This window comes from Drosophila novamexicana, unplaced genomic scaffold (genome assembly GCF_003285875.2).
Source record: "Drosophila novamexicana strain 15010-1031.04,08,12 unplaced genomic scaffold, DnovRS2.1 tig00001062-arrow-arrow-pilon, whole genome shotgun sequence".
Lineage (NCBI taxonomy): Eukaryota > Metazoa > Arthropoda > Insecta > Diptera > Drosophilidae > Drosophila > Drosophila novamexicana.
This window is the reverse complement of record NW_020824838.1, coordinates 1,291,651-1,318,169: the sequence shown is the minus strand read 5'-3', so window position 1 is coordinate 1,318,169 and position 26,519 is coordinate 1,291,651. Positions and strand designations below refer to the sequence as shown.

General features: G+C 41.3%; 4 protein-coding genes across 5 annotated transcripts in view; 2 read left to right on the top strand and 2 right to left on the bottom strand.

Annotated features, from left to right (window-relative positions):
• LOC115766034 (soluble guanylate cyclase 88E) overlaps positions 1-13,448 on the top strand; it is a 56,572-nt gene extending 43,124 nt beyond the window's left edge. Inside the window, exons 2-11 of the mRNA XM_030709805.1 lie at positions 7,927-8,178; positions 8,249-8,736; positions 8,828-8,951; positions 9,007-9,139; positions 9,688-10,019; positions 10,082-10,379; positions 10,456-11,482; positions 11,556-11,852; positions 11,910-12,191; positions 12,245-13,448. Coding sequence (XP_030565665.1) covers positions 8,011-8,178; positions 8,249-8,736; positions 8,828-8,951; positions 9,007-9,139; positions 9,688-10,019; positions 10,082-10,379; positions 10,456-11,482; positions 11,556-11,852; positions 11,910-12,191; positions 12,245-12,422 — 3,327 coding nt within the window. The 5' untranslated portion in view covers positions 7,927-8,010 and the 3' untranslated portion in view covers positions 12,423-13,448. The remainder of the gene's footprint in view (positions 1-7,926; positions 8,179-8,248; positions 8,737-8,827; positions 8,952-9,006; positions 9,140-9,687; positions 10,020-10,081; positions 10,380-10,455; positions 11,483-11,555; positions 11,853-11,909; positions 12,192-12,244) is intronic.
• Positions 13,449-13,558: 110 nt separating this feature from the next.
• Positions 13,559-18,550, bottom strand: LOC115766138 (E3 ubiquitin-protein ligase RNF123). Its single transcript, XM_030709966.1, has 11 exons — positions 18,328-18,550; positions 18,017-18,263; positions 17,697-17,842; positions 16,904-17,641; positions 16,560-16,842; positions 16,183-16,498; positions 15,714-16,123; positions 15,536-15,649; positions 14,822-15,472; positions 14,155-14,761; positions 13,559-14,098 (listed from the first exon to the last, which is right to left on the bottom strand). The coding sequence occupies exons 1-11, from the start codon at positions 18,489-18,491 to the stop codon at positions 13,782-13,784; spliced, it is 3,993 nt and encodes a 1,330-aa protein (XP_030565826.1). The 5' UTR covers positions 18,492-18,550; the 3' UTR covers positions 13,559-13,781.
• A 183-nt stretch (positions 18,551-18,733) lies between these two features.
• LOC115766046 (E3 UFM1-protein ligase 1 homolog) lies at positions 18,734-22,040 on the top strand. Its single transcript, XM_030709819.1, has 6 exons — positions 18,734-18,873; positions 18,936-19,936; positions 19,992-20,463; positions 20,529-20,839; positions 20,907-21,254; positions 21,311-22,040. The coding sequence occupies exons 1-6, from the start codon at positions 18,797-18,799 to the stop codon at positions 21,451-21,453; spliced, it is 2,352 nt and encodes a 783-aa protein (XP_030565679.1). The 5' UTR covers positions 18,734-18,796; the 3' UTR covers positions 21,454-22,040.
• On the bottom strand, positions 21,585-26,234 carry LOC115766044 (PAX3- and PAX7-binding protein 1). Of its 2 annotated transcripts, XM_030709817.1 has the most exons (9): positions 25,771-26,202; positions 25,420-25,706; positions 24,517-24,751; positions 24,277-24,459; positions 23,486-24,151; positions 22,876-23,424; positions 22,610-22,802; positions 22,216-22,539; positions 21,585-22,134 (listed from the first exon to the last, which is right to left on the bottom strand). In XM_030709817.1, the coding sequence occupies exons 1-9, from the start codon at positions 26,033-26,035 to the stop codon at positions 22,083-22,085; spliced, it is 2,754 nt and encodes a 917-aa protein (XP_030565677.1). In that variant the 5' UTR covers positions 26,036-26,202; the 3' UTR covers positions 21,585-22,082. The 2 variants fall into 2 exon arrangements, with proteins under 2 accessions (XP_030565677.1, XP_030565678.1); XM_030709818.1 differs by lacking the exons at positions 21,585-22,134; positions 22,216-22,539; positions 22,610-22,802; ... (1 more) ...; positions 23,486-24,151; positions 24,277-24,459 and having other exon boundaries at positions 24,635-24,751; positions 25,415-25,706; positions 25,771-26,234.
• Positions 26,235-26,519: the final 285 nt, after the last annotated feature.

Here is a 26,519-nt window from a genome sequence, read left to right as displayed (position 1 = left end):
TTACACATTTTGCCGGAATTTTGTTGGATTACTTATTAATATAATCTTCCCCATATAAACAAGTGCAAAAATTCGTAATTCGGTAGCGTTAAAGGTCAATCGAATGACATTTAATTTGATTTTAGCAGAATTTCTTGTTTATTCGGGCTTACACAATAGTATTTCTGGTATTTGAAAATGCGTGGATGTTGTTGTTTATAAAGCCAATACCTGTTCCTGCTAATTGAAAACCAATCTGATGGCTGCATGTGGTCTATAGATAAATAAATAAAATGCCTCCGTGCGTAAACAAATAGTCAACATTTTAAACTAAACAAAATGGATATCTGAAATCATGCAGAGCATAAAGCCTACATAGATGGAAAATCAAGTGTGGGTGTATGGCACATTCGAACTAAAGACAAACACAACTAGTTTCCAGATCTCGATGGCTATGGGATGCGTATTAAAGGGCAGTCGAGAAATACAATTATTTTTACTCCTCTATCTGAGCTTCGCCCGGGCAGTTTGACCTTTCGACAAGGCGCCAATTGTTTATTTTCGTTTAATAGTTTATAAACGAAATGTCCAGTTCCGCTTTAGTTTAATATTTTAGAATAAGACAAACAAAAATCAATTTGCGTCACTTTAAGCATTCAAGGCTCTAGCAACTGCATCGGACGGTTCGTTTGACTTTGTTTGTTTACCTTACATAATACGGAAAATTCGTTTTGCCCTTAAATAAACTATTTACATGTGGGAATAGCGTAGCTTGTAGACATGAACTTGACTTTGTATGAAAATGCATTGCCCAGAAACAACAAACAGTAAAAAAATAAAAAAGGAAAATCAAAACAACAACTTGTGGGAAATACCTGGCAAAGATCTCTTTTGGCAAATCGAAATGTAAAATGCACCTACTAAAAGTTTTGCATTAAAAATCGTTTAAACTTTTACTTTCTGGCACACAACCGAATTGGCCAAGCGAAACAATTTGTTTTTTTTTTTATTGTTCTCATTACACACCCCAAAAAAAACCTACGACGTAAAATTAAAACTAAAAGTTCTTTGTTTACTTTGATGTTCATTTAACTGTCAAGTGCAAATGGATTGGGAAAATGTCTTTAAATGGTCATCTTGATAACATTTGTATTGTGCTTCACTACTAAACACAATTTATGTGGACTTCAAGTATATAATGTTGAAAATAAGTGAAGCCCAAAACTAGCTAAGGAATTGGGATTAAGATATGCCCAAGGATTTCAAAAGAACCTCTACTCAGCGACATGACAGCTGTTAATATTATGTCATAACACTTGCTATTTACAGACAATCTTACAGAATTCTCTTACACAGCCTCATCAAGTAGAATTTTAAATTTGTATATTATTTTATCAACTAAGCGCTATTTAAAACTGTAATAAAGTTTAAGCATTAATTAAACGCTTAAGTTAGGCTACTTTCTCCAACCCATTTCTAAACGGGCTTCAATGAGAGAATAACCATTCACACGCCACGAATCCCATTGGTGTACAGCACGCGCTTGCACTTATAATTCCCAATTGGTTTTAGCCAGAACAGGCAGACACGGCTCTTAAGCCATTAGCCCAAAGTGGCTGATTTGGGGCTGTGTGCAAAACTTTTACCTTCCAAACTCAGACAGGCTTAACCTTAAGACATGAAACAGCTGCATATATAAACATCTTAATTATTTTCCCACAACCAATTTTAACCAGCGCTATATATCATTGTGGGCTCCCCGAATACAAATATGTATCATAAATAATTTATATATATGAGGCATTTGTGCAAAAGTAGCCGCTTAAGAAATGAGGTCAATTATTAAGATAATTCTTTGCTTTCTCTCAATCTGTCCCACTCTTTCTCCCTCTCACTCTTTCTCTATAACTGCATTTCACAGATGTAAATAATTTTGATGCTGCCAAATAATCTGCCATAAACTATTGAGCAAATGCCACAGTGTCAGCTAAACAGACAGCAACATTTATATCTGATGCAAAGACTATTTAATAATATAGGTCTATTTATACTAACAGTAATTTGTGTATAGTGTAATAAACAAAAAATTCCATTTATATGCTTTTAGATTTGTTGCACTTGCTACAAATTAATTCCCAAAAATATTTAAATATTGTGTTTGAGTGTCAGGCGAAATGAAACGAGACGAAACTGAAAATAAAAAGGCCGCAATGTTAACGCGGCGTATGAGCAATTTCCAACATTGAGCTAAAGCAAGAAAAAAATTTAAATCAAATTTTGAGTCATACGCTCGGCAACTTCCCTCCCATGGCCATTATATTGAATAAGTGAAAGAAAAAATATATAGAAAATAGAATAAGTAAAATTGGAAACTACGAAAGCTCTCGATACTGTATAGCCTATATGCTATACTCGTTCCTATGGCATCGCTCATATATGTATATTTAACCTTAACATGAAGCAGCCACCTTCAAAGCGCAAAAATGTACAAATACATTTCATACATCTCAAAAATATAAAAATAAATATATGCATATGTATTTACTTGACTCTCGGATCATATGCGTATATATCTCTGTATGCTCTATCTATATAGACCCTGCTAGGGTCTTGGCGCTCGAGAGCTCCGCGTTACCCACGCAAATGAACTTGAAAATTAATTGTTTGCCTCATAATTACACTCATGCGTGGAAGAGTGTGCATGGATATAGCTCTGTATATAAGCCATTTATGTAGGAGTGTGTATATAAGATATTTGCCCATTGCCAGTAGGTGTTGGCATCAAAATTGTATTTGCCTTTTAAAATGTTCGTTGTTTTTTCTGTTTGTTTATAAATTCATTGAAATTTACGACAGCCGCGAATGTTTTCGCCTTTATTTTGCATATGATGTGCATTTTTTGACGTTGCTTTTGGAGGCTGGAAAATTGAATGAAAAACATCTCGACTAGGCCCACAAAGCGGGACATGACAAACACCTTAAACGGTAACTCTTTAAACTCTTGCCGGTTAGAATCGGATACTAAAACTAATTTAAGCTTACCTGCAACCAGGTAACTTAGTTACACACAACTCTTCTCATCTAAAGTGAAGCCCGTCAAAATGCATAAAACAATTTCCACCTTGTAAAGCATTCCATCACTCACTGTCAATGTGCATGACAAATTCGCACATCAGTCTAGTGCGTTACACGATGGTCAAGGACATATTAAGGTCAGCTATGCAACGCTTCAAAGTAGAACCCAACTTTGTATGCAGATTGCAGTCGCTGCCCGCTTCGATGAAATATGTAGTCATAACTTGCCATGATTGATGATAACAAGCCGCGAAAAGCTGGCAACAAGCAAACGCTTCATATCTCTTTTCACTTTTCTACTCTTTTAGTTGACTTTTTCAAAAGTTCATCTGTGCATTTTCTGGCAAATACGTATGTACTAAGTGTTTTTCAGTCAATCCAAAACATTTTAATCGTTTCGCAACACTATTGCTGACAGTTTACTCAGCTTAATTAGCTTGCATTTGAGATGGGCACATGACACGAACTACAGTAGGTCAAATACGTCTCGACGCGTAATTCTTTTTAAGAATATTTAGTATTTTTAATATTTTATTTTATTACTCTGAAGGTAAATTATATAATTACTATTTTATTAGGTTTTCTATATCGATCCGACCTCGTAAAATATTATATATATTCTTTAATGAGCACTTCGAGCTAAGGTGATAATTAATCTGATCATGCATAAAGTTTTCCTCATGTCTCTTTCAAGCACTCATCCTCTTCCCGCCTATACTCTCAGTCTTATTCACGTTCTATGTCTCTCTCTCTCTTTCTCTCTCTCTACTCCGTATTTTATCTTTCTTTCTCTTGTTCTCGCGATTCATCACATTTGCTCTTACTCACATACTCGTTAAAATGGCTATGAACATTTTATTGCGTTGCTCAAATTTATGAAAATCGCATAGGAAGGTTTTATTTAGAAATATGATGTGCAATCATCAAAATAAAAAAGTATATTTCCAAGCCGAACACACTTTTATTTTGTTAAAATTTCTAGTTTAATCGTTTCGCTAGGACGAGTTCACGCGAAAAATATGCTTCACACGAGCACATGATTTCTAGTTAATATAACATAAAAACCAGCTTTATTCAATTAAAAAAATATTTAATAAAATTCGCTTAAAATCCGTAAAAAAATTGGAATACCATACTTGAAAACGAAAGAGTTTCCTGTCAACGGTGTGCACTTCCTGCGGTAGCCACTAATCTCAGCACCCCATCAATAGGTTGCTGACGTCACAAGGCAGCATGCTCACATCCTGTTTATTATTTTGGCAATTTAAACGCGCAAAAAATTAAACAGAAATATATATAAATGGGCATATCTATATATATATAGATGCTTGTATATCCCATGGGTATTCCATTCATGAAGAAATGCCGCAACGTAATTGGCCGATAAAAAGCGCGACAACAAAAATGTAATAAAAATACACATTATATTTAAACCGTAGAACTGAAACAGATGACAGCATTTTGGACAATGTTTTGATCTCTTTGGCACAAGTGTTCTGGGAGCGTCTAGTGTTCAATGTTTTGTTGCTGCCCAATGCCAAATGGTGGGTGGAAGGGGAGCTGTCTTCCACCACCTCCTACTGTGCCCGTGAAAATGAAAGTTCTTCTGTTAGTTATTATTTCATGTTTAATTTATATATTATTTATATATGAGATACACAATGTTGTGTTGACAACTTTGTCTAATTTTTGTATGTACCATGTCTAAATAAGTATTTTTAAGCTTTTTTTTGTATTTGATATTTTGTATGGTTTGCACATTATTGTGTTTTATAAATAGCTGCGCTGTCTTTATTTTTCTTTCTTTTCTATATATCATGAAGATTTATCTGCCTTAAGGCCAGCTTCTTAAATAATCTATTCTAAATACATTTTAAAAAACACCAACAGGAAAATACTGAAAAAGCGTTTTTTATACAACTGACGTCAAGAGTTTGTGTTTTTGTTTATGCGGAATCTTGGGGGAATTTAAATTAAATGCAACTTTTAAAAGCAATTAAATGAACAATATTGCAAAGTTCAAAGCGAATCAGTTTGATATAATTTATGAAATTTCAGTTTTTAACACAATTCCCCACAAATTGACCCCAAAATGCAATGAAGTAAAACGCGGGAGCAAAATGCAAATATATTTGATTTTTTTTTAAGCTTTACATTTGGCATTGGGAATTTTTTATGCGTTGCCGCAGAGCATAAATTTCTGAATGGGCAGGTTTGAAGGTGGGATAACCATAAAGCATACAATGAAATATGTTTATGACAAACCAAATGGCAATAAACCGTGAATAAAGCCATGCAAAGTGAGAGTAATGGATTCTATTCCTTTTCGATGCTCGTTCACAAAATGTGAAAAAAATATATTAGTTTTGAACACGTGCATCCCAGGGAAGAAGTATGTTTGTTTGGATATATCTGTATCTTCTACAATCATAGATGTATAAATAGGCTCCTTTAAAAATTTATAAGAAATATAATTAAAAAAAATTAAATTTTTCATTAAAATTTGTCACCTATCCTAATTCAAGCGGTTCCCGAGCTCCGAATGAGTATTAGGCAGTCGAGTACAGCCGACTGCAACGTTCTTAGTAATTTTTTTTAGCATTTGTCTGTTAGAGATTTGTGATGTGACTTGTCGCCTTCTAAAAGCTGTTCAATCACAGAAGCTAAGGGGCACATATCGCAAAAAGCATTCATATTTTATGCTTTAGGTTACCACAGTATCGAAAGGTATGGGTTGATTGGTGCTGAAGATAATTCGCTGGAGCATTCACTTGACGCTATTCCTGAATTGAAACCTTCAGCCAGACATTTTGAGCTCAACCTGCTAGCCTCATCTGTTATGCCAGAATGCACTTCGACGGTCCGCAATGTGGACTGCAGCCTGGAATGGCCCGTAATTTACAGCAGATTGTAAGCAACTGCAGCCTTGAGGTGCTGTCACCAGTCTCATCTATCCGCCTGACTGTCCGTCCAAGTGCATAGCTCAGTTTACAGCTGCTCATGGTTAGCATATGACTTCCAATTGACACGAACATATGCGACTGCAACAGTAATAACAAATGTCACCCTGGTGGCCTGTTGCCCTGCTGCCTCAGCTGTTTATTATGCGAGTTTGACTTGAGGATTCTCAAGGCGACGGCAGTCTGAATATCTGGCAATTACTTGGCTGTATTTAGCTGCAACGGCAGGTGCCTTTGAAAGCAATTGAATTAGCTTTGCTTTGAGGCGAGGCATTTCCCAGATTGCCAACGAATGTGCGGCCAAAGCATACCACAGTATAAATAGCAATTGTCCTGCGCACTTACACTTAATTGTTGGCTATGTACACATAAATTGACTTAGGTCAATTAACAGCCACTTACATAGACAATAAAAGACGCACTGTCAAGTGGAGCATTGGAGTCGGCCTGACTTAAGCCCAAATTAACCCAAATGGCTTGCTGATAAAACCATTCCAGCATTGGCGGCATGTCTCAACTTGTCGCCTTGACAATTAATACAAAATGTAAGGGCCTACGCTGCGTATGCATTATATTTAAGCACAGTCTACATTTAGCATCAACTCGGGCACTTCATTTCATTTTATGCATGCCAACATTATTATTTAATGCATTTATAATAGACAAGTCAATTTACCTAGAACCCTTTGCGCATGCTACGTGGCGTATGCGTAATATTGCACTTGATTTTTCAACACAAAGACGTAGCAGGGGGGTAGCTGCTGACTGCACGATGCTGCAGAGTCAAGAGCTAATTCAATTTTATTTCCTTTTAATAAATTTGCATTTTCAAGTACATATATTATGCACTTTACTTGTTCGTAAAACTCTTTTTATTTATATTTAGCTTATCTGCTTTTAACAGAAAAAAAAAGAAAATTTATTTATCATTTTCTTTTTTTATTTTTTATTTCGATTTTTTTAAATCAATTTCATATTTCTTTTAATTTTCTTTAAACAAAAACGTAGTTTGAGTAGGTTTCATGGGAAATTATATCCCAAACATATTCATCATCAGATCAAAGATCCAAGAGTCATGCTTGTACAGAGTCAGAAATATTTTGAATGCTTGGAGCAGCCAGTCTTAGTTTTAAGTATCTGTGTGAAGTAATATTGAAAATTATATGTCAACAGTTTTAGTCAAATAATCACAAGTTTCTATCAGTTGGTCGACCAAATGTTGATTTAAATCAAAAGTGCTGATGGACTGATAAAAACTGCGCATCAAAAGACGAGCCAATCTATTGACTTATTTCCCCAAAGGCAACAAAAAAAGAAAATAATTCAACCAATTTTGCTTGAGGCTGGCAAAATTATGAGGCGCCAAATGTCTGGCGCGTTGCACAAAATGTCAACATTGGTCGCTTGCCTCTGGGGATTAGCCCGAAATGTGCACAGTTTTCCATGAAATCTAAAGCCAATCGGTATTGGACACATATTCTAATGCAATTTACATGCAGAGCATCACGGGGCGTATGCTTAATGTGAAAAAGGGTCATCAGAAGCCAAACATAAATAATTTGTAAATTTTCAATATTGATTATTATCAATATTCAACAACATTTTTCTTATTCTTTGGAAGATCACAATTCTGCTTTTTATAAATCTTTAAGTCGCAAATAAATTGGAAATTTGGTATATACGTTTTATATATCAAGTTTCAAAATAGATTCAAATTACTTTTTTGTATTCCAATATATTTGTATGATATATGATTGTAATCAATGAAAATTATAAAACATTTCTGTTTTCCCCAAAGTCCAGGCCAATCTTATAGTTTAATTTTACTTGTTTGTTGGTAATTTAATAGCCTAAAATTAATTTAAGTTCAATTTTAAAAAGTTCGCCAAATAATTTCTACCCTTATCAACAGGTGAAAATCAACAATGGGCCAAACTAGCGGCAACTAAGTGCGGCTATAATCCTAACAGCTAGATTAAATAGACTCTTTGTCAAGATGTATGGGCTGCTGTTGGAGAATTTATCCGAGTACATCAAGTCAGTGTACGGCGAGGAGAAATGGGAGGACATCAGACGGCAGGCGGGCATCGACTCGCCATCATTCAGCGTGCATCAGGTGTATCCCGAGAATCTGCTGCAAAAGCTGGCTAAGAAGGCGCAAACTGTGAGAATTAGAAGATTAGAAGACCCAAATATAAACTTATACTGATTTATATATACTCTATGTGTTGCAGGTGCTTGGCGTTTCCGAGCGCGAATTTATGGATCGTCTGGGCGTCTACTTTGTTGGCTTTGTGGGTCAATATGGCTACGATCGCGTTCTGTCGGTGCTGGGACGGCACATGCGTGACTTTCTGAATGGTCTGGACAATCTGCATGAGTACCTTAAGTTCTCGTATCCTCGCATGCGCGCACCCAGCTTTATATGCGAAAACGAGACCAAACAGGGCCTCACGCTGCACTATCGATCGAAGAGGAGGGGCTTTGTGTACTACACAATGGGACAGATCCGGGAGGTGGCACGCTATTTCTACCACAAGGAGATGCACATTGAGCTGGTGCGCGAGGAGATTTTATTCGATACGGTGCACGTGACTTTTCAGCTGACATTCGATAACCGGGCTTTCACACTCGCCTCCCTGGCCATGACGCGCGAGGAGAAGCATTTACCCATCAGCGCACACGTCCTCTTTGAGATATTTCCATTTTGCATCGTGTTTGGGTAAGCTTGTGCACATAACAAATCCCTGGCGAGGTTTAGTAACAGCTGCCACCCCTTCTCCACCCCGAAACCCGCCCTTTTGCACTCACAGCGCTGACATGGTTGTGCGCAGCATTGGCAACTCCCTGATGGTCATATTGCCGGAGCTATTAGGCAAGAAGATTACAGCCTGGTTCGACTTGGTGCGCCCGCTAATTGCATTCAAGTTTCAAACCGTATGTGCCGTGGGCCAGCGTTTATGCATATTTTTTAATTAGCCCAACCCATTAGATACTTAATCGCACCAACAACATATTCGAGCTGGTTACCGTGGATCCGGTTACAGAGCGTTTGGATGCACAGAACGAGGACTTGCTGCTGCACGACGATGGCAGCGAGCCGGAGAAATCCCTCCGGCTAAAAGGTAAAATTCAGCATATTAATAAAAGAAGAAGAAAAAAGAATTAATAAAAGAAAACATAAAGTTGCAACTCCTAAAGCATCCTCTAAAAATATATAGCTTTAATATTTCTAAATCAATTTTTTCTATTTTCTATAGTTTCGATTTTCTTCTAACAAACAATTCTCTTTATTTGTGTTTATATTCCTGTATATTTATGGTTCTACAAGTAAGAAAGAAAACATCCCTAATAATATAGTTTTAATTTCCTAAATCAGTATTAAAATATCTGTAAAGAATTTTCAGTTTTCTTCTAACAACATTTCTGTCTATGTGGCAAACATTCCAGAGGAATTAAGCATATATAATAAACTAATCTTTTCTTTCTGAAGCTATGTTAATTATTAAAATTATCTAACAAATTTTTATATTATTAGTTATACGAATAACATAAAAGCAAACCCCATATCAGGATCTTTAAATATATATATAAATATATATATATAAACTTTACAGGAGAAAATTGGAATTATAATATTTATCAAAAAATACTTTTCATTTGCTGTTTACAGGGCAAATGGTTTATATGGAAAACTGGCGCATGATCATGTTCCTGGGCACCCCAGTGATGCCCGATCTGACCTCGCTGATCACAACTGGTCTCTACATAAACGATCTGTCCATGCACGATTTTAGCAGAGATCTCATGTTGGCGGGCACACAACAGTCCGTAGAGCTGAAACTGGCGTTGGATCAGGAGCAACAGAAGTCCAAGAAACTGGAAGAGTCCATGCGCAAACTGGATGAGGAAATGCGGCGCACCGATGAGCTTCTCTATCAAATGATACCCAAACAGGTGGCGGATCGTTTAAGACGCGGCGAGAATCCCATAGATACGTGTGAGGTGAGTGCCCGAATCATCTAATCATTTAAATACCCTGAGACTGACCTGCAACTATCCCACAGATGTTTGACAGTGTGTCCATATTATTTTCGGACATCGTCACGTTCACGGAGATTTGCAGTCGAATTACGCCCATGGAAGTGGTATCGATGCTGAATGCCATGTACTCAATTTTCGATACGCTCACGGAGCGCAATTCTGTGTACAAAGTTGAAACTATTGGTGATGCCTATATGGTGGTGGCTGGAGCACCGGATAAGGATGCGAATCATGCCGAGCGAGTCTGTGATATGGCCCTGGATATGGTCGACGCCATAACCGATCTGAAGGATCCTTCCACGGGACAGCATTTGAGAATACGTAAGACAGCTTATCCATTAAATAGATTCCATATACTTTCCCCTTATTCCACACATCCCTCTTATAATCGGAGCAGGTGTGGGCGTTCACTCGGGCGCCGTCGTCGCCGGTATTGTGGGCTTAAAGATGCCACGTTATTGTCTGTTTGGCGATAGTGTTAATACCGCCTCCAGAATGGAGTCCACCAGTATTGCCATGAAGGTGCACATATCGGAGTCGACCAAGGTGCTGATTGGACCGAGCTATAAAATACTCGAGCGCGGCGAGATCGATGTCAAGGGCAAAGGCACCATGAAGACCTACTGGCTGGAGGAGCGTGAGAATCGCCTACCGCTACAGCTAACCGCTGGACTACAGTTGCATCCGATGTCCGCTGCACCGCCGCTAACACCCATGCCCAAGGCCATTTTGCCGGCGCCTAAGCCACAGCCACCGATAGCACCGATAGCACCGCCGCCAGCTGAGCCGCCGCCGGCGGCCATGTCAAATGTGGTGCTGGGTGCCAGCGGTGCACTGGTTGCTGCCACTTCAATGGCTCATCATGCACCAGCTGCAGCAACAGCAGCCACGGCAGTCACAGCAGCGGCAGCAACCGATGAGCGCAGCAGTCGCATCTACTCGCCGGTAACCTTCAAGGATGTGGCGAGGAGAAGCATTGCCAACTCGCCAGTGCGAAGCAGTGCTGGCACTGGCTTTTTGCCAGAGCAAAATAAGCGGCGCGAATCCCGCTCCAATTCCACTGGTCACGTTTTCATGCGCTCGCCCAGCGACATCTTCGGCTCGCTTATATTGGACACTGAGGAGTTTCTGGAGGATTTACAAATCTCGCGCGGCCCATTGGCCAACAGCAGCAACAGCGGCAAAAATAGCTGTCAATCGCCATGTGGATTTAGCCCAACGCCACCATTTCGCATTGGCAGCGCTCCGCACAAGCCACGCCCCAGTAATCCCGACAAGTTTACGCCCGAGGAACTAGCCGCCATGGATCAGCTGACGCCACCTTCGACTGCACCGCCGCGGGAGTCGGCCAGCTGCAGCAGCGCCAGCATGATGCCATCCACATCTAATGCCTCGTTGGAGCGGGAGAGGAGCATGAAGTTGAAGTATGTATCAGCTCAACAACATGGCCCACGGCACCACCTCCATTCTAATTAGAAAAATCACATTTTCCACCAGCACCACCCGGGAGGCGGTTAAGACACCGCCGACAGCGCCAGTCGCATTAATCGCTACCACATCCAAGGAGAACTGTGCAGCTCCACCTGCTGCTGTTGCTGCTGCTGCTGCAGTTGCTGCACCAACTCTTGGAGTTTGCCCCATGCACCGGGGCAAGCCGCCGTCGACTTTGGTCGGCACAGCATCAGCTGTGGTGCAGGCAACCGGCAGCAACAGCCGACCTGTGTCTAAGGATTCCATGACATCCGTTTCTCTGCATTCACCACCGCCGCATCGTTCCAATTCCGCGCCGGCCAGGTGGGCACTTATCCCTACCCAAAACTAAGGCTCGAAGCATAATCTAATTCATTGTAGACCCCACTCCATGTCCAAGGCGGCGCGCAAGGCTTTTCTGGCCGCCAAGCAAACTAAGGCCATGGAGAAACTGGACAAGATGATTGAAGAAGCGCATGAAATTGAATCTCAATCGGCGGCCAAGGCGGCTAATATGCGCCTCGCCATTTTTGGCCACGATGGTGGTGACGATGAGCTAGCAGCTGGTGGTTGTCCATTATTTCTGCCACCACCACCGCCGCCGCAGGTCTTGAGTCGTGCCATGCCCAGCTCCATATCCGACTCGAGCATTTGTAACCATGGGTAAGAGATCGTGTCGAGTAGCTGGAACAAATTTAATTGGAAGTTTTCTGCAGTCACAGCCATGCGCCCAGCTGTCATCATCCGCTGCACGAGCCCAAGATGAGCAACAGCCAGAGCTTCCAGCACGCCCGCAGCTCCGGTCCCATCTCACATCAGTGCTGCAGCGGCTTTAGTCACGGCAATGGACGACACTCGCATCGCATGCACTCGAATGCTTGTACCGTACTATAAATGAGCTGGGATGGCAAATGGGATTGGCATTCGAAATCTTAGCATGCCCCTTGAGTCACATCGTCTATATCTCAATGTTCTCACGCGCTTCTCTTGGAGTATAGTCAGCAATTATTAGATCTTAAATTGTAGTTAGATGTTGATTCTCATACATATATATATGTAGCATGTGTATCTACAGGTACTATTTATATACATATATTTAACTATAGTTAGTTGAAAGGCTTTGTTGTCCATGTCTATTAGAAGAAAACAAAAAAAAAAACACTGTTTAAACTGTTAAAATCGAATAGTTCTATTTCTACATATATTGCTTATAAATGTACCTTGATAAATATTCGACATAAGCTACAAATTTCTGGACCTCTCGAAAAGTGACAATACCAAAAAAAAACATTTTTAAATTAAGTTAAGGCTTAACACATCCTGGCACCACCTGAGGCACACATATAGACATAAATGTGCTCAAATAAACTGTATACCTTTATTTATATGGACTTAACCGTATTATATAATCAGCATACTGTCAAAATGCCTGATTATTTTTCTAAATTGAAAATGAAATGAAAAGTCGGAACAAGTGCGGTGGTTAAAATTGATTAAAAGTTTATATTTGTATTTCCAGAAATACAATATTTGTATTTGGCTGAAGTTGAAAACCTCGCAGCCAATCATAAATTGTTATTTTCAATAAATATATAACACGAGAATTGAAACGGAACAAATGCTTAGGGAATTGTCTAAATTTGGTTCCGTTACTTAAATTTTAGTTTTTTTAATTGTTAGGCAGGTTTAAAAATTCTATAACTTAGGAATTGGTTATCAAAAAAAGTTTGATTTCGATACATTAACCAAACCACCAGCTCCTTAACAAAGTGAATTTAAATAGTTGTAATATCTTATAATGTTGACATAAATTATCGTACTTAAATAGACGTTCCACTAATTGTTATCAATTTTAAATGCAAACTATTTTGGAAATAGTTTTTCAGCTTAAACATAAATATAAATGCACTTGCTTGGAGTTTGTGTGCTCTTAAATAAATATGGAAATAGTTGCATTAACCAGAGATCATAAAATGACAAACAATAATTATATTAATGTGCTAACTATTTAATTTTGTTGGTCTGTTTTCTGTTCATAGAGCTGTGTTTAAATTGCACTATAGCATATCACATCTGAAATAATTGCAAGCATATAAAATACAAAATGAAAAAAACTGAAGTTAAAAATATATATATCTATGTATATAGTATGTATGTACTTATGTGTAAATAACCACATGTTAAGCGTAGCAATTTTTTGTTTAAAGGTGACTAGATTTTTGTTGGGTTAGTTGGTTTTTGCGGTGGGGTAGTTCAAGCAGTCTCTGTAGCAGTGTTCACCGATTCATCATTGGAGTAGATGAGAGTGCCATCCAGCGTTTCGATTGTCTGTATGGTGGTCTTGCAGTAGAAGCAGACCTTGGAGTTCATCATATGCTGCATAATGCAGTCGCTGCACGATTGATGTTTGCAGGGCGTAAAAACGGCAGTGATCGGCTTGGCACAGCAAATGGGACACAACGAGTCCTCCGAGGGTAGCGTAATATCTGAGAGCAGAGTCTGTTTGATACGCAGACTCTCAATAAGATGGCGCACATCTTCGATTTCGTCATGGGACACATGGGTCGGATCTGTGAAAGATAATGGGCTAAGTATAGAATATTTTATGGAATGTTAAACAACTCACAATCAGAAAGCGCAAACTTAATAATCGGTGGATCTGCGCGTATGCGCTTGGAGTTATTAAGTTGTGGCAGGCGCACATCATTAGTCAGCGGATCAATATGTGGTCGCGACGAGGGATCGAAATTGCCACGAGGTATCTCCTTCTGCTCAAGCAGCGGAGTGCGTATCTCGCCCAGCGCGAACTCTAGTGTCGCAAACTGAAAACTGGGATCGGTGAGAAAGGCGCGCGATATGCGTGTCACCTTCTGCGGTGTCACATCGTTGTCCAATTCGGTGCGCAGCAAGGCCAACAATATCCCCAGTGCCGCACTAATGATGGGAAAGTGTGTGACGGCATTCAGATCAGCAGAGCACATGTCCACCACAAACTGAAAGCAACCTGGCGGCACTGTAACGCGTGATAGCACCTGACTGATCAGCTGGCATATGCGATTCAATAGCAAGTCACTATTTGGACGAGACTCATCGGTCACAACGTCCGGCACCACAGTTATGATCATTTCCAGACAACGCATCAGCGATACTGTTAGCTCAAAACACATGGAGCAGATCTTCAGTTGCTTTGGCTCAAAGAGTGTGTTCTCCTGACGCTGCGCTGTGTTTTGTATCTGTAAAAAGTATTCGAAAGATCATTGAAAATCGAACATACACCAGAAGCAGCTGCTCACCTCTTGAAGCAGCAGTATGAACTCTGAGAAGGCCCAATTTAGCTGACTCAGAACAGAGTTAAGGAAAGTGGTGGCAAACGGTTCGTCCTCAAACATCTTAGAGCCAATTAAGCGCTGAAAGTGTTTGGACGGATTTGCCGGCGCCACATTGTGTAACAGACCGGTGTGCGATTCGTTTTTCGAGCGACTGCGGCATAGTCCCTGTTGCAGCGGCTGTGAGCCACCTTGCCACACACTGGGCTGGCGCGAATCCTTAAAGGCATAGCCCTCGCCCAGCCAAAAGCGCAACAACAGCCAATTGCTTTGACCCCAGGCGCGATTCTCGTAAGGTCGTAGCAGAGCACGCACTAAAGCCGCCTGAGAGCGCTTTGAGCTACGTTCTAGCGCACGCACGCCCGGCTTGTGGCACGTGAGTGTGCCCAATGCCTGTAACAACGAATCTTTGCAGGAGGCAAGCACAATACGCGAGTCCGCCGAATGCAAGCCCAAAAACTCTGCCGCGGCATTGACAGCGCACTCGGCATCCGCTACTTCAAACTGAGCGCGCATATCGTGATGACTAAAGTCCATGACAGTGTCCAGCAAAATGGGCAACGTATTTATGTAGACCTCGGGTACAAATGCAAAGAGTGGACCCATGCTCGATGCGCTCTGAAACCAAGGGGATTCCTATATGAAGCTACAACTTTTGTGAAAATTGCAAGCCTTGCTCACCGTTAATGTGCGCACGATGCGCTCCATTAGCCATATCAACAACGAGCGCCGTTGGCTGTTCAGTGCTACAGCACGCAGCCAAACTTGTTTCCTTGCCAGCGATATGGAACGTGTCTGTGGACGGTACCATAAAATAATAAGTAAGTGAATTAAATGATAGTCTGAGATGATCACTCACTGCAAACACATTTTGTCGCTGACTGAACTTGGAGCGCAATTCGGACATTATATGATGATGATTGTCATTCATGCAGACATTCGCATGCTGTTCCAGGGCCATCAGTTTGCGCTCGATATCCTCACGGTAGTATTTTGTCTCTCTTAGCACCTCATTCAGCGTGGCAATCTCATCACGCACCCCAGCTATCTTGACTATATATTTATGCCCGGCTGAGTAGTAAAAGAGCACGCAAATATCCAGCAGTTCGCATACGCTAGCCTCTGAGGATAAGCTACCTGGGGCTGTGTCTGCATTTTGCGCTATGCGCGGATTAAGAAAGTGGGTGAACGTTGAGTTGTTAGCGCCTTGCGTGTGACCAATCACCGCCACATTATTGATATTTTCGCCTAGCAGGTAAAGTGTGGTATCTGAAAACGTTGTATCTTAAAAGTTGCGCAAACTAATTAGCAGGACTCGCCATACATACCCACTTCGTTGACCCGTACAGAACTGCGATCCTCGTCATAGATTTGCTGGGTACGTTCTGTGCCCAAATAGGAATCGATGTCTCCCCTGTGCACCTTACGAAGATGCGATAAAACTCCGCCAACGCGATCAAAGTGCATATAATCGAATGTACCATCCACAAAGTAATCGGCATTCACTTCCATAAGGTGAGTGGGCAGCTCATCCTTAAACAGGGATCGCACTTGATCGACTAGTATACAGACAAAGGCAAGAGCAACTGGCGGATCCAGCGGATGCTGTATGCTAGACTGCATAAAGAAAAAGGCGTGAAAGGGCTGCGAAATAAAAGGACTTGTTTAAGTGGAAATGGTCTGGATGCTAATGGCAATAACTAACACGTTGCTCCATGCTTAAATCAATGACATAACGCCGCATTTTGTTAAGAAAAAGTTTGCGACTAGAGGGAGATTCTCCGCTGCCATCTGTGTTGATCATCAGCGTTTTAAGCAAGTCTTTTTGGGCTGCGTACAAAACTTCAGTGATCTTGCGCACCTTTTCCACAGCATTTAAATATTTGTCCTTGGGTCCATCAATGCCCTCTGTCCAGGCCATATAATCGGGCAGTATTTCCTCCATTATATAAAACTCCAGCGGATGTACGTACAAAAAGAAGGCCAAGCTGGAAAGCATCAAAATAACGAATTCATATGCAAATCCACAAACAATACTTCTCAGCATACCAGTGTTTTTTGAAGAGCTTGCCCTCCAGCAGATACTTGCGCGTTTGCTCATGCAAGCAGATACAGTGGAGTACGCTCAGCGCCTGTCTATGCTTCTCATAGTCCATGCCCTGTACGGTGTGCGTATAGATAGCCAAGAGGGCATTGACCAGTTTGCGCAGAACAAACTTGACTTCATCGGCCTCCATAAAGTTCCAGAACAAGGACAAGAGGCCCATGAGCACGCTATGAGGATTTTCTTTCTCAGCCGGCAGTGTAGTCATATTTGTGACACGCGTCAGTAGCACATCCTCAATGATATAAGGATCAAAAATCTCATTCGTGAAGCGCTCAATGAGCAACGTTGCAAATATACAGTAGACCGTCTTCTTGGTGGACACTCGTATTTCGCCTGTTTTTTGGCTTGTACGTGACTGTGCGTTATAGTGAGAAAAGATGCCAGCCAAATTGATGAGATAGTCCATAATTAAATTGGCGCGACGCAGCTTCAATATGGGGCGTGCCATCAGAGGTTGAAATCCGGCCACTGGATATACAAACGGTCGATTGCCAAAGTTGGCCTGTACGCCCTGTGTATAGCCCAGAGAGATGGCAGGGAAAAAGGTAATGCCCGGCCCTCTCTGAATCTTGTCAAAGGCCACGCCCATTGATCGCCCATTACGATAGTATTCAATAATCTCGCGATCGATATCAATTGTGACACCTATGATATCACCAATTTGCCACTTCTCGCCGTATCTGTTCAAGTTTTAGAATTAGAATCAAGAGTTCGATTTCAAAGAGTCCAACTTACTTTCTGGTTGAGATGTGCCAGACCTGTTGCTTGCTGCCATCGTAGCCATAGCTGAATTTTGTGTCGCCAACACCGCTATTTTCATTAAATCCACAAGTGCCCGCCGCCCAGCCCATTTGCATTACGCCTTTCGTGTGCAATTGGATCTAGTAAAGCAAACAAGACTAAGTTAGAATATGTCGATAACGCGCACGTGCACCCCATACTCCAAAAATCTGTTTAGAAACTTCAATGTCATTGACCGTTGGCTAAGCAACCACCAATCCATGGCCATAGCCCATACCCTTACCCAAGCCATTGGCAGTAACAACGATGATTACCTCATACATCCAACGGCCGCCATAAACGCAACAATTTGCGCGCACAGTGTTGAAACTTCCCTGGGAACGCAAGGCCAGCCTATCGGTAGACACACGCACAGTTGTCGTATAGTCCACATCGAAAATAGCTAATTCGGGACCGATGCGCGACTCTGTCTCCATATAGAGTTTACGTATCTCCTCATTGCTGTCGGTTTGTATCTGCTGAAACTTGTCATCCAACCAGTTCCTCACAATGGTCATTTGCCTACGAAAGATTTAGAATATGAGATAGATCCCTATCCTAGTGTCTGACAACTGATGCAACGCACTTTGTCACAGAAAGCTCATCGAGCTTTGGCGTTCGCGGATCCGGCACAGTAGAGCAATTTGCTCCCTCCAAATCATCTTCCAAGTCAGAGTTGTAGTTTTCCTGATCCAGGTGCTCAAAAATGTCCTCATTGAAAACTTTCACGAATAATTTTGATATCGACATCTTGGCACAGTTAGTGTTAGTAATACATGGCTTGCTTTATACAGACATACATATCAATTAACATATTTCAAAGTCGGCAATTCGATCTAAATATTTGATTTAAAAATAATAATTTAAGAACAAGGTGTGAACGTATGTCGGCAGTAAGAAAAATACCAAAATGTTATCAAGCTGAAGCAGCTGACTGATTACAAATTATCGATAGGCTATCGATAACGTCAACTTTTGTTGACGCGTCACATTTCTGATTGAAACCCAATTTTATTGAAGCCAAATTTATTATTAGCAATAACTATTAAATAAAAATGAGCAGCGACTGGGACGAGATAAAACGCTTGGCAGCTGATTTTCAAAAGGCGCAGCTGACTTCCACGCTGCAAAAGTAAGAAACAGTCAAATAACTAATTAACAGCTGTCACCTTATAACCTATTAACTCTGGCCAGGCTTTCGGAACGGAATTGTATTGAAATAGTTACTTTGCTGCTGGAGAAGCAACTGCTGGATGTAGTTTTTACGAATGATGGCAAGGAGTACATCACCCCCGACCATTTGGAACGCGAAATACAAGATGAATTGTATGCAAACGGGGGTCGCGCCAATCTTGTAGAGGTCAGCAAAACTCTAAATGTTGATCTGTCGCGAATCGTTACGCTGGCGGAACGCATAGCGGCCGAGAATCCACATATACACCTTATGCTTGGTCAGCTTATCGACGAGGACTATATTACGCATATTGCGCAGGAAATCAACGAGAAGCTGGCGCAACGTGGAGAAATTTCTATATCGGATTTAACGTCACAGTTTGATCTGCCTTCGGACTTTCTGCAGCAGAATGTGGTGGAAAAGCATTTAGGCAAGATCATTAAGGGTCGTCAGGATGCCAGTAATCCGCGTGTGTTTTTTACCCAAGCATACATACAACGTTGCAAGGCGAAAATACGTGGCGCTCTGGCAGCCATCACCAAGCCCACCAATGTGGCTGTTATTCTGCAGCAGATCAATGTGCAGGAGAAGATCTTTCATTCGCTGCTCGATGAAATCTCGCCAGCCGGACAGGTGACCTCTAAGCAGGCCAATGCTCAGTATGTGCCGCACATTTACGCCAAGACACAGGCCGACTGGGTCAACTCATTTTACAAGCAAAACAGCTTCCTGGAGTACGAGGCTATCAACAAACTGGGCATTTCCGATGCCAAGACTTATATACGCAAGCAATTCCCGAACGAACATTTCCTGTTCCTTAAGCGTGTTGCGCTGGGCGCACGTCTTATTGAATTGACCGTGGTGTCCGCCCTTAATGAGTGCAGTGCCACCAAGCATTATCTAGATTTATCCACCATATTGCCATCTAATTTGTCGGAGGAAGATATTGCAGAGGCTTTTGACGCAGTCATGGCCCAAAAGCACTGCAATTCCAGCCATTTTGTATATCTAGAAAGCGTCGGTAAGTGATCTGAACTTGAAATAATCAAGAACCTCTCTTAACACTTTTGTTGCAGTCTTTTCCCAGGCATATCTTACAGAATTGGTACAACCCTGTCATGACATGGCTCTGGCACTGGCCAAATCAGCCATCGACAATGGCGTCTATCAGCAATATATTGTAGAAAAAACGCTGGCTCAAAAGGGCAACAACCTGAGCACCGCCCACGATGCAGATGACGATAGCAAAATGGACAAGCGCGATGAGCGTCGCAAAAAAGCCGCCTCTGGCAAAGCGGGTGGCGGTGCTCAAGGACGCGAAACTAAAACCAAATCGACCAAGAAGCATCAACGTGGGCGTGCGTCTGCTCACAATCATGACAGCGAGGATGAAGAGGACACAGAGCAGCAGTCAACTGGTAATACGCGCAAATCCGTAAAAGCGCTAGAACTGGTCAAAAGTTCGGATATCATAAATCTAATCAAGATCACACTGGAGGAGGAGGGTCTAGAGCATTTAGCCAAGCCAATTGCTGCGCTCTATTTGAAGTAAATTGAACTGCAGTTCGCCATATCTCATTTTAAGCTCATTCCTTTTGTATTATGATACATAGCCAGCTAAATCAGGTCGCGTTAGCCAAGGCCCAAGAATTGTATGAGGCGACTCCGCAAACGAATCGACGCCAGACGCATGCTGCCATACAGGAACGCGTTAACATGCTGCTCGTCGACATACGCCTCTACGAAAAGGGCCTAAAGCTGTTCCACGCCGACACGCAAACGCAACTGGTAAAATATTTGCTTAAATCACTGGGTAACGACATTTGCAATGAACTGACGCTTTATGTGGCCGCCGAATGCAGTCTGTCGGTCAAGTCCACAAACCTGAACGTCGATCAACGCATTAAACTGATACAAGAGTTTGGTAAATTATCAAAAAATAAAATTCAGTCATGCCATTTGCACTCATTTCCTGGCTTATTCCTGACTAGATGCACAGTACCGCAACGCTTTACTGGAACAAAACAAAACCTTGAACAGAAGCATTGAGGAGTTCGAGCTGGCCACGGAGTCGGTTCTGAAAGCGTGTAGTATGATTATAAAAAAAGCTGATAAGAAAAAAGATCGCGCACTTATTGTTGGTCACAAGGAGAAGCTACTGCAACAGTTACTGGAATGCCATGAGCCCGCACTTTTACTTCATCTGGCTGCACTGGTACTCTTCACCACAATCACTGGATGCATTTTGCATGCGTCCGGAAAATTTGTCTCGGCCATCCTGCAACACATTCGTGCCACTCTAAATGAGCCGCAAAATGCCCTGTTGTTACGTTATCATGGTATGGCTTCAGTATTAAGTGAATCTGTTCGAAATTAACATGCCAACTTCTTGCAGATCTCGTCCTGCAAATGCTGCAACAAGCAACGCCTGACAGTGCCGAATGCAAGTCTATTAACGAACAATTGCAGTCGCTGCAAGCGGAGGTCGTGGATCTCGCCCAGAACTATTCACGTGCATCCGTCTCTAAGGCTGATTAAAATACAATCTAAAACTTTCGGACTTCCAACAAAAACAGTCCAGATTAGAGTTCAAATTCATTTTCAATATAATTGGTTATGGTCTGCTGCAGAAGAAATATGTGTTTTGGAATTGTTAAGTATTGTGTAAATAATTTAAAAATTGTTTTATTTTTGCTATTCGCGCAAGTCTCCTAAATACAATCAATAAAGTTAAGAGTGTCTGAATCGTTATCACTTTTTTTTAGGTTGCTCAAAGTAGTACTAATCTACGAAAGACAATCAAGAAACAAGAGGCTTTGTCCCGAATTAGCTTATATACTACAGACTCTTTTCTTATTGAAATTTGGTTGTCGAGGGTTTTTACTAACCAACAAAATAAGCGATTCAAATATTTAAATAACCATGGTTATAAAAGTATGAACATCTTTGTTTATGCATAATTTGTAGACAGATTCTTAAATAGTTGCCGACAATTTTGAGCAGTTTTATAGGAGAACCGGGAGATTTGGTTATTGTTATGCTTTATAAGATAGGAAATATCAATAGTATTTAATTGTGGTTGACAATTCAAAAGCAAAAATCTATCATTGAGCTAAGTTTAAATCGCGATAAGTGTGATTGGTATAAATTTATGTAATGTATGCACTTTATAAGCTATGTAGTCTTTGTAGTATCTGTTTTGCCTTGTCGCAGGATTGCCTATCGAATAAAATAGATATATACATGTTAAATGGAATATTTCTATTTTCCAAAAATGTTAAGTCCTTTTTAGATACATACATAAGTAGTGGATTATTAGCATCGCAATTGTCCAGTGTTTGTCGTATATAGCTAATGAATAACTCCAAATTCTTCAACGTATCGCTGTTGGTCAGCAACCAAACTGTTGGCAGAGTATTCACTATAATATAGACCTTGCTAATTGCATCATTTGGCGTGCATACACGCATGGCCATAAGAAGATAGCGATTCAACAGAGCTCCTATGGCTAGCTCCCGTAACGGCCTATCGGCCAGAATACCCTGCCAGCTTAGAAAGTTGCGAAACAGTTTTAGACCACTACAAAACTGACGCTGAAAGAACGAGCCTTTGGCCTCCTGCACCCTTAAATGGAAAACGGATTAACAATATTTTTATTAAAAGCTCTTTGCCTTCCTTATAGACTTTCACTTACTGCTTGGGAAAGATGGGTATAAATACGTCGTTTTCCAGCGCGAGGCGCATTCGTTCCAAAATTGACTCAAAAAGCTTTTTAAGTTGCTTGTTGCTGCTGCTGAGCGGGAATTCACGACCCAGGCGGTTGATAAAGCCTACGAGCCGTAGCGTTTGTGTCGTTGACAATGGATCCCAGCACTCCGCAACCAGGGCTAAATGCAAACAATAACAAATTAACATAACTAAACTAATCTATTATCCGTGTGTGTTTGAGGCAGCACTTACAGTTCAGTTTGGGTAGCACAATCTTTTCTATCAGCGAGGGCACCAGATTAACATCGGGATCCTGCTTTAGACGCTCAACCGTTTCATCTGACTGACAGGCGTACAGCATGCACGCCTGATACCAATTCATTGTTTCAATGTCTGTGTACTCCTCTAGCAGTGGCGACCATAGTAGCAACTCATGACGCACCAATGGTGCTAGCAATTTGGGTAGGCAGAGGGTAACAAACGCATCCTGATACGAATTCATATCCGTTTTGCGCCAAGCATAAAACTTAACAAGTATCAGATCGATTTTGCAGAAATCATCAGTGACATCTTCGAAGACTTCTGCTGCTTGCGATTCGATTAGTTCCTTCGCTGCTTGGCACTGTTCTTGCTGTTGATCGGCAATCTCATCGTCGCTGGACATGCCATCCAGATGGGAGGCTAACAAATAATTGCGCTCACGCTCACAGCGACGTCGCGTGCGCCGGCCTTCTCGCTCGGCCGCACGACGCACTTGCTCCTCGTGTTCCGGTGTTTGACGTGCAGCAGCCGACAGTGGTTCTGTAAGTTGAAATCCAACATGAGAAGAAATTAGTAAATAAATGAATTTCAGCCGGCTTACTTGATGCCTCAGCCATCTCCTTGGCTTGATCGCGCACGTCTTGCCGCCGACGATTGACTAGATAACGTTGATTCTTGCCATACAGCTGCAGGGCGCGTTTCTCCAAGTCATTTATCAGCGGCAACTTGGCGGCCAGACAGTCGACCAAATCGTTAACATAACATTTAATCTCTTGATAGAACTTGTATTTAGCGGCCGCCGTAGGCGCATTCTGGTGACACTCAAGCTGTTGCAGCTTCAAAGATTTTAATTCGGCTGCAATGCGCGCAATGCTGGCACTGTGATCCTTATTTCGCTCCTGTAGTTCTGTCAGACGCGTTAAAATTGCTGTGCGCATTTCCTGTGGTGTCCTCAAAGCCGTCGCCTTCGCCTTTTCTCTCTTGGGCTTGGCTACGCTGGAACGCATTACCGATGCCATGACACTTTTTCTGTCAATGCTGGTCTTTGCATAGGCCTGCTCCAACAATGTTGCCGTTGATGGCGGCACCTGTCGCGCTATGTCCTTCAGTTCCAAGGGTTCTTCGCCACTGGGCGCTGATGGCTTGATCATGAAACGTGAAAGCACGGTTTCATGCTGAGCGTGCACGAGTTGGGCGCCAGTGACACCCTTACGTATCTGCTGATTCTCCCATTCGTGCATTTCGCGATCGGAATCTTCCTCGGTTACTAAAGTGAGAATCAAACAAAGATTAAATAAATTGTATGAAAGAACGAACGAATTACTACAGAAATGACGTGCTGTTGCCGTCTGGTCTTCGACACATTGTACTAGCTATCAGACTACTACATACAATCATTCTCAACGGCATAAAACTGTTCACGACGCTCTTCACGCTCCTTCCGACCCGTTATGTCGTTCATATCCATGCGCTCTTCATCGTCCGACTGATCGCCTTCGACATCTTCACGTGGCAATCGTGTGCTAAGTTTAGGCGCCTCCTTGGGCTCCTCAATGGGTATGTAGTCACCAGCACCTAAAAAATTGGAATTTTTTCATTATTGCTCTACAGTCAGTAATGTTGCTCCTTTACCCTGCTCCCTAGCTCGCTGTCTGCGTTTTCGTGCCGCATGAATCATGGCAGCATCTGGTATGGAGCCGCTTTCCAGCATTTGCTTTAAGTGCTCTGGTTTTGAGAAGCGATGCCGCGCTTTATCATGATCTCTATCATCCGTCTGTTCCTCGTCGCTCATATCGTCGCGACCAGCGCAGAGCGCGGCACGTCCATTTAAAAGAACATCAGGAGTTTCTGACTTCTTGACAACAAGCTGGTTTTGGGAGCAAGAGTGAAGCAAATATTATCGAATGTATTTGCATGAAAATGAAGAGTTTTACAACATATTTTGTATACAATTCGAGACAACCAAACTGAGCCTCATATACATATGTACGATTCATTTTCCATTTATATATAATATAATATATATATGTATTTATAAAGTAGTTCTAAATTTAATGTAAACATTTGTATCATCTCCCATTTATGGGGACTACAAAAATATGAGTTTAAAGAAGACATTCGAATCGCTCGTGTTGGTCTCGAAGTGTGTACCAGCTTTAGAAAGGAAACATGCATTAGTAAGTGCGAGGAAGTGGTTAATTGAAAACAGAGGTTGAATGTGCAATATAAAAATAAAATAAGCTCCAACTTATTTGTAATAAATATTTAGATTCTGACAAGGATCTATCTTATGGCTGTAGCATTGTTTCTGGATAAATTTTGTATTAATGTTGCTAATCTGCAAATGTCAATGTAAGCATTTTAAACAATCAAGCCAAAGACATATCCAAGATTATATGTATTGCTTATTTTTGGTTTGTTTTTCCTATTGTAAATTAAACTGCTCCATATTCTTTTTATATATTTGTTTGGTACGTAAATCGTAAAAAATTGTTTGTTGTTTTTTGTAGGAAAATTGAATAATAATAACCTTACCACAAAGTCGTCTGTGCGTATTTCGGTTTGGATCATATCATTATCACACTTTTTACTTTTACTCTGTACTCTACTAGACAGATTGGCTGGACCAGCACCCGAAGCAGTGGCACTGGACGACTCTAAATGCTGGATAGTACTACCATTCTCGTAACCCGGGTGTCCGCTCAGTCCCGTGTGTTCCGCACGCTCCTCGCGCTTCTTCTTCCGTCGCTCCTTGTCCAACATTCGCATGACTTTCTTGCTGTGCGAGGATTTTCGCACTTGAAACACCTCCCCATCGTCCTCTGCATGAATAAAGATTAATATCAATCGCTTCACATTATCATTCCAATAGGATCAATCACTCACCATCGTCAGCAAAACTTAAAAGTGCCTTAGGCTTGTGCTGGACAGTGCTTGTACCAGTTGTTGCTCCACTTTCATCGGGTTGTCGAATTGTTTTTTTGGTTTTTGTATCTTTATCACGCTTCCCAGATGCGGAAATTATAGGCGGAGGCGGTGGGGGCGTTTCCATACCCCCATCAATGTCCATAGCCGACGCATCATCGTCCTCGTCTGCATTACTTGAGAATACGCGTCGCTGTATTTTCTTCGGTTTGCGAAAAAGCGACATTTGCTACACTCTATTACACTATTATGTTAATCGTAAGTTACAATATTTAACAATAACTAAAAGCCAAATTTAGCACACAAGACGTTTTCGCAATAAAAATTCTTCTTCGATCCTATAGTCGATATCACCGACTCGATAACACGTGGCTTATCGAATATAGGCAAGGGCTGCATTAAAAAAGATTACTCCACCGTTAAGCAGCATTTTTCACAGGTCGAATAAGAGCTATTTCATTTAACGCAAAATTAACTTAAACCCTACAGAAAACTTAATATGCTCTTAGATTACTGTACCTTTTCATATATAATTGGTATTTTCTCAAATTTAGCATGAAATAAATTGCCAAAATTTAGATCATTTAAAATGAATCTTTTATTTGTACTCAAATGGTTAGCTGTTATTAAAATGTTAAATTCTAAATGCCTCATAGAAACGAACCATGTGAACGAACCAGGGGATTTAGTTCAGGATTTAGTTCGTAGGC